This window comes from Aplidium turbinatum, chromosome 2 (genome assembly GCF_918807975.1).
Source record: "Aplidium turbinatum chromosome 2, kaAplTurb1.1, whole genome shotgun sequence".
Lineage (NCBI taxonomy): Eukaryota > Metazoa > Chordata > Ascidiacea > Aplousobranchia > Polyclinidae > Aplidium > Aplidium turbinatum.
The window spans coordinates 36,675,039-36,686,880 of NC_137473.1; the positions used below are offsets into that span (position 1 = coordinate 36,675,039).

At 35.8% G+C, this 11,842-nt stretch overlaps 1 protein-coding gene across 1 annotated transcript in view; it reads right to left on the reverse strand.

The window, feature by feature from the left end:
• The window catches only part of LOC145765268 (uncharacterized), a 46,588-nt gene that overhangs the window by 21,493 nt on the left and 13,253 nt on the right, over positions 1-11,842 (reverse strand). Inside the window, exons 2-4 of the mRNA XM_082577067.1 lie at positions 1,685-1,818; positions 1,052-1,122; positions 637-798 (exon numbers count right to left, since the gene is read on the reverse strand). Coding sequence (XP_082433193.1) covers positions 637-798; positions 1,052-1,122; positions 1,685-1,769 — 318 coding nt within the window. The 5' untranslated portion in view covers positions 1,770-1,818. The remainder of the gene's footprint in view (positions 1-636; positions 799-1,051; positions 1,123-1,684; positions 1,819-11,842) is intronic.

The window sequence follows — 11,842 nt, forward strand, 5'->3', positions numbered from 1 at the left end:
GAAATGGAAGGTGCTTATTAAACCTGCATATTTAAGTCGTCATCCCTTCTCTCAATAAAACTCGTGATCATGAGTACCACTACCAGTCATTACGTGCGATACTTCAGAGAGTAACTAGTGGTCAATTTAGTTTTATAAAGTCTCCTACAAGTCAGCAGTTGTGAACTGAGCAAGTGACAACTGAGTTAGCAACATTTTAGCAAGTGGCTGAAGTTGGTAAATGATAAAGCTGAGAAAGTAACAACTGAGCAAGCCAAAGCTTGGCAAGTCACAAGTCAGCAAATGCAATTTGGCAAGCGATGACCAAGCAAGTCCGACGTGAGCACGCAAATCTCATTAGCTGACTTAGCAGTTGCTTAAATGTAATTGCTGAGTTGAAGCACTTGCTGAACTGTCGCATGCTGAGTGGTCCGACCACCGTTTTATACACCAACACTCAGATTAAAAATTAATTTACTTATCGAAATAGCACACAAATTTCAGTTGAAAAAGTATTTTCGTTCGAAAAGAGACTGACTGCTTTTCCTGCAGCCTGTGTTGCCAATAACCATTTACGATTATTACCTTTACTATTATTTTCTCACTATCTTTACTGTTATAATCAACAAAAAGATACGTCGAAATTTTAATTTTTACCTGAATAGCTGGATGCTGAGCAACACCTGGTTCGAGTTTATTCTTTTCCAATGACTTTGCAAAGCTGGAAGCATAATAACTTGCAACAACGCAGGCACGTAACCTATCAAGCACATGACGTACTTCAGTCAAACGCTCAGTGATCAAAGTTACTTCGTGTTCCTTCAAAATAAAAACATGAATACATGAATAAGTACTCGCATCATAAAAAATTCCTAATGGCACAATCGTCGCCGCTAACTGAAAAAAAAGTTCAATTTAAAAAAGAAAAAAACATCAGCGTAATAAACCCACAAAATGAACAATTCTATACATGTGAAATAGATTCTGCAAACACAATAAGCCAAATTCAAATATCAAACAATGTCATTCAGTTTAATGCTTCACTAAGAAAGAAAACACAATAAAAACGTACCTTGGAAGCTATTTCTTGAGTAAACTGGTTTGTAATGATATTCCGGATCTTTTCTATGGCAACTTCTCTTGCTGTAAAAACACATCAAACATAGCAGAGTTTAAACAAATATACAAAAATATTGATTAGTAAGTTTTGTAATAGTATGATAAGTGATAACAAATAACACTGCACAACATATTTCTAACTTCAAAAAAATTCATGAAGTAGCAACGTTGACTCCAAATTTTTTTTTTCCCGATCAGGTCAAGATTTTTTTGAAAAGATGTTTTTAATTTTTCCAATATTGACAAGCAAAACAAAGTAACCTTAACGGGTTTAACATAATGTATAAGGTATTACTGTTACACATAAAACAAATTATATAACATAATAAATAAATCAAACGTTTTCGACACGTACGTGTGACCTCATCAGGAATTAAATCTGCAATATACACAGAATGAAAAATTTTTCATGAAACTTTTTTCATTTTATGTATATCATATTAATTATATGATGCAAACGTGCCTCAGGAAATAGTCTATAATGCTAGCAGTAAAACCATTAAGATAAGAAGAATTACAGTCAATCAAACTTAGTTGACAAGTAAGAATCTAACACAAAAAGTAGTTTTAGCAGTCAAAAGCATACCATCATCTTCAGCTTGTCGCTTTCGATCTGCTTCTACCAAAGAATCTTGTGAAATGTCAAATGCGTAATCAGGATCAACTTCCATCACTTACACTAATTAAAAATTGCAATACAGCTCAATATCACCTAAATACCTTGAAAAAAATAAGAATGAACATGAAACGTTTGCAGTGTACTACTCATTTTTCGTTTTCAGTGTTAAAATTCCGATTTTAAAATCTTCCTTCCAGGCTGACATCACAAACTTTGTAAAACAACCAATATCGTCGTGAGGAAAATGTGTTTTAAAAGTTTTCATTTGAGAGTTTACTACAATTGTCGCTATAAAAAAAGTTATCAGTTTACAATATGGCTGCATGGGCAAATGTGCCAAACATTTCAAAGCATGTTGGTTGAATGCCTATCGTGCGCCTGCTGTCATACCATAACAAATAACCTATTGACATGCTTCAATAGGAATGCGAAAAATCGCCTGCTTACACCTACAAAAAGTAATCACTTTGGCAAAAGCATAGGTAAAAATATAAAAGATTTCTTAAACTCTTCAGTAAATTTCTGCTACTAAAAAAACGCACACTCCCAACTAGAGGTGGGCAGTAGCACTGTTACATTTTCGTTGGTGTAGTTTTTTGGGTACTTTTTTTTTTCAATGTAGCGGTAACGGAGAGGCGCTACATTTCTTTCAGTCGCATTGCGCTACTTTCTAATTTAAAGTGAAAAAAATGTCTCCTCTTTAGATATTTTTTTATGGAAACAATGCGTAAAAAAATCAAAGCAGAGATCGTTCGACTACTGCGGGAAACATCAAGCCACGTTGATATCGCCAACTGACACCAACACCTGTCACGACTCCCAAAATAAATTTTTTGGTGCGTTGGTGCCATGGCATGAATGCCGGCTCGATAGTAGCGCAGAGTTTCACTCCTTCTAACTGTCAACTGTGTTGTAGATGCAACTGCATTGCACGTGATCGCCATGTCTAGAAAATATAAGAATTGTTAGGCTGTACAGTCATACATGTAGTTGTTTAATGGTCGATACGGATTGAGACACCAATCTGGCAGTTGAAAGGGACTTAGTTCGACACTCAACTTTTACGACAGCGTCCAAGACTCCACGGCTTCAAATTAATTAGTAGATCGTTTAAATATAATGGTGGCATCTAAAGACAACCAAACCAGCAAAATTAGTACTTTTTAAATTGAATCAGATGTCTGATAATGTTGGGTGTTTTACTAAACATTGAAGCTAAACAACAAGCCCAAAAAAACCTGTAACTTTATTGCAGAGAATGTTGTTTTTTGTAGCTGTATCCAAGTTTATGCAAAAACTGTAGTCAAAGATTTGGTTTAAATGGAAAAGTAACGAATCTAATCTCCGAGCCTGTCTTCAATATCGTAAGGTGTTATTGTCTTGCCAACCAGGGCACGTTCACTCGGTGAGCAACGAACCACAATCATTCGATCGTGGACAGGCATTCTAACCATTTGGCCACGGAGAGACAATACTTTATAGGTAATATTATGTTAGTAAGCGTTTTGAATCATCATCAAGATAGCTGAGTTACGAGCTTGGTTGTCTTTAGGTGCCGTACCATAACATTCGAAAAGGCACAAAATATGGATTATGCACACAGATTAATTGTTTAAAGAAACGGATGCGATCGCTATCGATGAATATCGAACGCAGTTTCATCCCACCGCCAGATTGTTACCTCATATCATTATTACACCAACGTAGCGAAGCAGTCACATCATCGTGAAACAAAAAAAAACTAACAATGTTAAATAAACTGAACCCACGTTACAACTCCATATTTTTACATACATTAACGTCTGAAGAAAAGTAGACACATTGACCGTAATAGGCAAACCAAAGAAAGTGTCCCACTTCATCATTATAAATATACAATTTGAGTTGTCAGCGGTTTGCAACAATATAATGGCAAAATGCAAATAAATCTTTTTAACGATTCAACCGCATAACTTCACCAAAGAGCTATAAAAGGTTTGCAAATGAATGAACGTTTCAGAATGTTGAACAAACATAAATTCAACGCAAGCGCACACAAACGGGAAGTTCATGCCCCCAACACGTGCGTGCCGGTAGTTTGGTTGGTCAATGGCATCACTGGCAGCTGACTTAAGCAGTGTGCAAGACTTCCGCAACATTTTCAGTTTGAACGACAGGTTGCATTGGGTCATGAGAACATACGTGACTACGTTTACTCAGAATGTTCTGAAATGATAAACATCTTGAATTTGAATTAAACAGCATGAATAATAGGGTGTACCAAAAAAAATAAAGTTCTTTGGATTTTTTAGCCTATTTGCTAAAACTTGCATTTGGGGTCATAATCAACTTTACAACAAAAAATTTTCAATTTCAAAGACGTCTTACGCCGGTATTCTGCGTTTCTGTGACAACGCGCCCAAAAATTCATATTTTGCTCATATATTCAGATCCGTAAGTGCTAGAGACTTCATTCTTGGTGCTATAGATGCAGAATGCCCACTTTCCTATCACCATTCAATACATTTATATAGCCTAAAGTCTTTACTTTTTGAGTTTTTTGCTAAAAACTGATTTTTGCCCTGTTGTCATAGGAATTTATCCAAAAATAATCTCAAAAAACATGAAATTCAACAAAAAATTCATGCTAAATGTGCATATTTATACTGGTACACCAGTATGTATGATAGTTTAAATCCAGCTGCTTTGCTAACTGCTTTTCATTTGTTTTTGAGACAATAATGCAATTTGAGGGGTATAATTAGCACAGTACAAACCGGCATAAGCCAGTTATATTATAAAGCAAGAAATACAAACTGTTAAACAAGAATGTTTGTCTTGTTGCAGACAAATATCAAATTAGCCATAGCTAGGCCATTAACACAACTTGTGTTTTCAATAGGTTCAGACTTAAACAATAAAGAACCAGAAAATTGTACATGTACATATAATTAGAACCGAAATGGGTAGTCAAATTAAGAGAAACAGTGAAAAACTCTCAAAAATGCTCAACATTTGCGATACAATCTACTGTACAATGGGATGGATGGCCAACTTTTGCATCCTAGACAGCACACTCAAACAAAAACGCAACACATGTTGTTTTGCAATGCCTCATTGAAGATGAAGAGATCCTCTTGTCTCTAAGTGATGTTAAAAATAGTGACTCTGAATGTACTGCGACAATTCAACAATTACAAAAATATTGTGTTGATATATCCCAAATTGTTGGTTTAGTGTTTGATACCACTTCTGTGAACACTGGTTGTAACAAAGGTATTGTGGTTCGTCTTGAAGAATATTTTAGACGAAACCTCCTTCTATTTGCTTGCCGGCACCACATCATTGAGTTAGCATGTGGTGCTGCATGCAAAACTGTTTATGGACTGGAGAGACATCCTCTTCAGAAGACAGCACATTTAATGCTTTGAAGGAACTCTGGTCATCACTGAACCTTAATTATTACGATATTTGAGACAACAGTGCTTGGCCACGATGGACTAAGACCAGATGTGCTGACTGCTGATGTTTTGTTACCTGGCTCTAAGGATTCAAACAAATTCCGTAAGGATTATAGAGAACTTCTTGTGCTTTCTGTTGTGTTTCTCGGAGGAGCATTACCAAAAAAGGAGAACTTTGCATTTAAAGCTCCAGGAGTCCAGGTGCCACCAGTTATGCTGGGTCTGCTACTATTCGGTGAGTCCGATTCGGTGAGTTCCTAACCTCTAACCCAAACCCTAAAACGGCAATGATAATTAGGCTACGGTACCCAATAATTAAAAAAAAAAATTGAAAAAATCCCCCGTTAAGGGATCGGACTCGCCGAATCGGACTCACCGAATCGAACTCACCAAAACGGGCCATTCCAAGTTATGCTAGATGGATGGCAAAGCTTCTCTACACTTTTAAAATTGCTTTATTTCGATCGCAGTTGAAAGCAAAAAGTGTTTTCAATGAAGAAGTCCTGAATAAGGTGTATTCTTTGGCAACTTTTCTTTCTCTATATAATGTAAAAAGCTGGTTAGAGTGCACTATTGCATGCGATGTCACACTGAATGACTTACTGCTGTACAAGCAGCTGAGTAAAGATTAATGAAGAATGGTGCATCTCATCTCCCTGCCCAATTGAGTCACATTGCTGAGGAAAACTTGAAGAAGCTAGACTGCCATCTCTGGTATCTAACTGAACGCTTGGTGGTGATGAGCTTGTTTGGCGAAAAAGTAACTACAACGGAAAACTCTACTTTGAGTAAATCCTTTTAAAATGCAAAAAAACAACAACAACCACACGTCAGCATAAACCAGATAACTGAACAACAAATGCCCAAAAACATCAGCAAGGACACGCAGCTGCGAGATTTATTTGGCTCAGAATCATGGATTCTTCTGGACACAATCAGAATAGACTCTTCTCAGCCATCCAAGGAAATGGGCAGAAGACAGCAATTTCTTGAAAGATGAAGAAATGGTTCACAATATTTGTGTTGTTAATGATTCATGTGAAAGAGCATTAGGTTTGTTGACAAAATTCCACAGCAACCTCATCACCACATCAAGCAAGAGAAACAGTTTTTATACCAAATAGTCCGACAGTTTTCGAAAGAACAAGCTATTACAGCAACATCATCCGAAAAATTCACCAAACGCAATATGATCAAATACTTTGCTTAGCTTCTAACACAAAGAGCCTTTTGAAGACTGTTATAATGCTATATAGTAGTCTTATAGACTGTGTTATTCAGATTGGACTCCAGTGTTAAGTTGTAGATTATTCTGCATTGTTGCTGTTACTTTTAACTATTTTTTAGACAAGTTAATTGCTTCCAGTTTTCTTTTTAAAACATTTTAGTTGGGATGTAAGAAAAACTAATGTCTCATATGGTATTATCCTATACCATACATTGAATAGTCCATTATTTTGTGTACAGTATTGTGATGTTCTGCCACAAGCTTGAACTGCTAGCATGTAACTAGCTTACTGCAACATATCAGTGCTTAAACAACATAATTATACATCACATGCTAGAGTAATGAGTATGAAATAATGTAGTTTGGTATATGCGACATTGATTCGTAAATGTAATTGTAATGGTATCACTTACTCAGTAAATAACTGATTGGGTGATGTATGTTCATTGGCCAATTCTTTTCTTTGATTTATAATAATCACTGCCTGTCAGCTGTATACCAGAAACAGGTGTAAAATTACATATCAGCGTAAATATTCATATTTCCATGAATTTTTTGTTGAATTTCATGTTTTTTAAGATTTTTTATGGATAAATCCCTATTACAACAGGGCAAAAATTAGTTTTTAGCAAAAATCTCTAAAAGTAAAGACTTTAAGCTATATAAATGTATTGAATGGTGATAGGAAAGTGCACATTCTGCATCCATAGCACCAAGAATGAAGTCTCTAGCACTTACGGATCTAAATATGACCAAAATATGAATTTTTGGCCTCGTTGTCACGGAAACGCAGAATACTGGCGTCAGACATCTTTGAAATTGAAAAAATTTTGTTGTAAAGTTAATTGTGACCCTAAATGCAAGTTTTAGCAAATAGGCTAAAAAATCCAAAGAACTTTATTTTTTTTTGTACACCCTAATGAATAATGGCGTTTGGAAAAGCTGCGAGGTTAGTAAGTACAACAGCGAGACTAATTTTAATCTTAAGAAATACTTAGAATTAGACTAACTCAACAGCAATCGTATTGTCAGCAATAAGAATAGATTTAGTTGCACCAGTCAAACTAAATGTCAAAGAGGATGCAATAAATACGGTGAACACTATTGAAACATAAGCCCAACTAAACAAACATAATGCAGATATGAACCATCAAAAATTAAGTTTCAGCGATAATCCGACTGCTACGTCACGGTCTGATTGTTGCGCTAGGTTTTAGGTAAAATATTCTCAACTAGATGATGACTTGCAACGACAATAGAAAAGAACGTTTTTTTAGTCATTTTAACGTTAATTCGTGGTAACTTAAATCTGCAATATTCATAAAATGAAAATTATGATAAATCTGATTATGCACTATAACTGTAACGACACTCTGGACTAAAAAACACAAACTGAACAAGTGATACGAGAATGATTACGAGTAAATTATACGGCGGGAAACAGATCACATGAGGTGTAAACTACACGCATGTGACAAACAGCAATTAGAACACACACAAAAGGAACGATGAACCACCGGCAAATAACTGCCTTTTGAGAAACGGATTATTACGTTTGATTCCCAAGGCTTCCATGATCTTAGTCTGAAATTCCGATCTGCCTCGAGAGATGATTTTAGATTGGTCGATCGAGACATTGTCAGTGTACGTTACACAAGAGGCGATGTGCTCTTATTGCATTTTTGGTTGTTAAGTTTGGGTTTAAGTGCTCCTCTGCCCTTGCCAACAGATGTTTGGTTGACATACCAATGTATGTCAACAACTAAATTTATACACAACATTCGAAGAAAGAGCAAAGGGAGTAGGCGATTTCAGTTCTGATGATCAGTTGTTTCAGAAAAAAATCAAAAAATTGAAAAACATGTTTAACATCTTAAACACTTTTATGACTGATAAACCAAGGGACACGCCTGAAGAAGTAGATATTAGTTATTTTATTAGTACAGTATACCCTTTTTAGGAAAAGATTCAACAAGTTTTGCAAAAAATCTAGCTAAACTTATAAAAAAGAAATTTTCATGTTACATTCATCCTGTGTGTAAAACATTTAAAGCGCACCAATATTTTCAACTGAAGTCGCCTACCCCTTTGCTCTTTCTTCGAATGTTGTGAATAAGTTTAGTTGTTTGCTTTGGCAAGGACTGGGGAGCACTCAAACTTAACAACCAAAAGTGCAATTAAAGAGCACATCGCCTCTTGTGTAGTGCACACTGACAATGTCTCGATCGACCTATTTAAAATCACTTCTCGAGACAGATCAGAATTTCAGACTAAAATCATGGAAGCCTTAAGAATCAAACGTAATAATTCGTTTCTTAACAGGCAGTTATTCGCCTGTGGCTCATCGTTCCTTGTGTGTGTGTTCTAATTGTTTTGTCACATGCCTGTACTTTACAATCATACATGTACTTCACTGTCTTCACAGCTCATGTGATTTGATTCCAACCGTATAATTTACTCGTAATCATTCTCGTATCACTTGTTCAGTTTGTGCTTTTCAGTCTGGAGTGTTGTTACAGTTAGTGCATAATCAGATTTATCCTAATTTTTATTTTATGTATATTGCAGATTTAAGTAATTCCTGATAAAGACACAAGTGTCGAAAACGTTTGAGTTGATTTTTTAATTATGTTATATCTCTTCGTAATAAAACATGTTAAACCCGCTAAAGTCACTTTGTTTTGTTTGTCTATGATTCAACAAAGCAAACTCTCTACCAAAACTTTATCGTTTGGAATTAACTAAACAAAAGCATTAAAACGATTGATTGTTTGTCTCATTGAACCATCAAAAGCGTTTGTAATAAACGATAATGTTAAACTAACTCACTTCTCAAAGACAGCAGGGGTTTTCAAGTAGGGCCTGAAGGCGTATTTTACATGGCTTGCGGGTTTAAAATTCAAATCGTGTTACGTACAAAATCAGAGAAGATATTGATATATGAGTAGGAAACATGAAAGTAAATGGCATAATAAAAGTTTTTATGCAACAGTACGTTAATTGTATACTGAAAGGCTTGGGTGTTCATCAGGATAATTATGTTTGTAGCTCTAGTTGCAACGTTCATCTGATGAAAGTTAAAGCAACAATACCTGTTTATTCTTGCTTTTACTTTCACTTTCTTCAGATAAACATTGCAACTAGTGCTGCAACGTACGTTAATTTACGTATCGTGCACGTTTATTAGACGTACATGTAAGAAGCGTCTGCTTCACTCGCGTGCAGGCACGTGATCAATTTATACCTTCCTCGAAACACAATTGAATGACTTTCAATTACATGGCAAGCATTTGTCAAATTGTTAGGTTGAATATCCACAGCGTCGCAATCCAAAAGTGTGTTAACTTGCAAGGATTGCTTCAGTAAGCTTACTTGCTATCATAGACTTGCTATCTATTTTAAAGCACGTCTAAAACGAAAAAGGTTGCTTGGTTTCATTAAATTGTACATTAAAGAGAGAAAAAGAAAATATTTGTATCTCTTTCTGGAGCGAATTCCCAAAGACGCAGGGTCGTTCATTTCAATTGCGCGAGAAGACGCTTTGTGCGCTTTAATGTGTGCCAACATGAGACGTTTTAAGCAAACAAAAATTCTCTACTTTTACCACTTCAACATCTGACGACATAGAAGCGATGTGAAACGGGAGATTGCTAACTACGCTTGGGTGAACCTTCTTTCTAACGAAGAGTACGCAAATTTGGCTGAACCATCACTCGATTGGTGCTGTATCATGTGTGTGTTTTGAGAATAGCACAACAAATTGGAAATAGCCTCTCTTCTAACTAGGTCCACCATTTTCAATGCTGTTCTTTTCAGACTTTTGCTTTGTAAGCTTGTGATGTCAGAAAATAATGTAGGCTATATGGCTCAAAAAACTAGATTTATGTACACAACTTTTAGCAAAGGTCATATTTTAGTAACAACGCAAGCTTAGATTAGATGATAGATCAAAAGTGACGGTGTTATCATCAAAAAATGCTTGTTGGTTGTTACAGTATAATTCTTTCAGGTTGTTACCGACGAATATTCATTTCTGTGCTTTGGTAAACGTGAAACAACATTCGGCGGAAGCCCAAGTTGGTTACAAACACTTGGTGTAATAAAATCAAAACTTAGAATCAATAACACAGCGCGTGGTCCAGACAGAAAAATCAGTTATTTTTGCGTTGATTCAACGTCTGCAGACGTTGAATCAATGTAAAAATGACACTTAAGTGATGAAATAATGAATGAGTTAACTACGTTTTTGTCCTAAGCTTTCTAACAGGAAGTAATACTACATAATAATAATAGAAATTCTCGTAAATTGTAACAACTGAAAAACTTCATACAGAATGAGACTGTTAACCAGGTATTTTAATCATTCCTGCATTCTTCTAGTGGCTGAACACTAGGCTAAGTACGAGATGTTGAAAATGATAACATCTCGTAGTAACCTAGCCTGCAGGCACCGACAAAAACGTTAGAAACCATTTTACAACTAAAAACCTTCGTTAGATGCTGAACATGAATGTAGTAACATTCGCACAAAATGCCCTGGTTCATGACTGGCTAAACATTTCTCAAAAGTTTGTCGCCAATGCTTAGTCGATCTCTACTTGCAGGTTATGAGAGTCAGATTGTTTTAGCCATGGTTTTAGCCCAGTCAGCACTCTCACATGCACCCGTATAAATAATTCAGGTGCCCGTGCACTATTTCAGCACATTCAAGACATTAGTTGTTCAAAGCATGCATGAAAGAAAACCTGAAACGTTTTGATGCTGCCAAATCAACGACCCTTTAATGTGGATTTTATGTACAACGATTAGGGCTAAATAGTCGCGCTGGCTTTATGTGATACGCTTGGGACCCTATGTGCAGTCATCAGAACAGGTTTTTAAATGACAATTATCAGGCTTGCAAACGCGCATGTGCCAGGTAGTCAAGCTTTAGAAAATTACATCAGTTATCAAAAAATAAGTGATCAAATGAAATACAAAGTAAAGCACTTCATGCATTAGGCCTATCATGAGTTTTTATTGTTCAGAATCATGAAGACGGTCCCAGGATAGCACCGTATGTGATGTATATTCACGAAAATAATCTGCAGCAGTATAAAGATAGCCTAGTAAAAACTAGTATGTGATCTACATGACTTTCCATTTCCATATCTCTAAAACCAGTTCAAACTGTGTTAATAAATAACAGTAATAAGTATGTTTCCATATCGATTCAACATACTCACTGTCATGTTGAAGGAGCGTTTACAGACTATATGGATATGATGTTACACAATATAACATTCAATAAACATAATAGGATGATGTCTCAGGTGTTGAGCATTACTGTCAGAGCAGAAAAGGTAATAGGCTGTAGGAAATTCCCAAATTTCAGCATAGATTGGTAATCAGGTTTGACTGTGCATTGTGCAAACCCAAACCGTCATAATGACCAAAACTCCATTTACATTGAAGTAG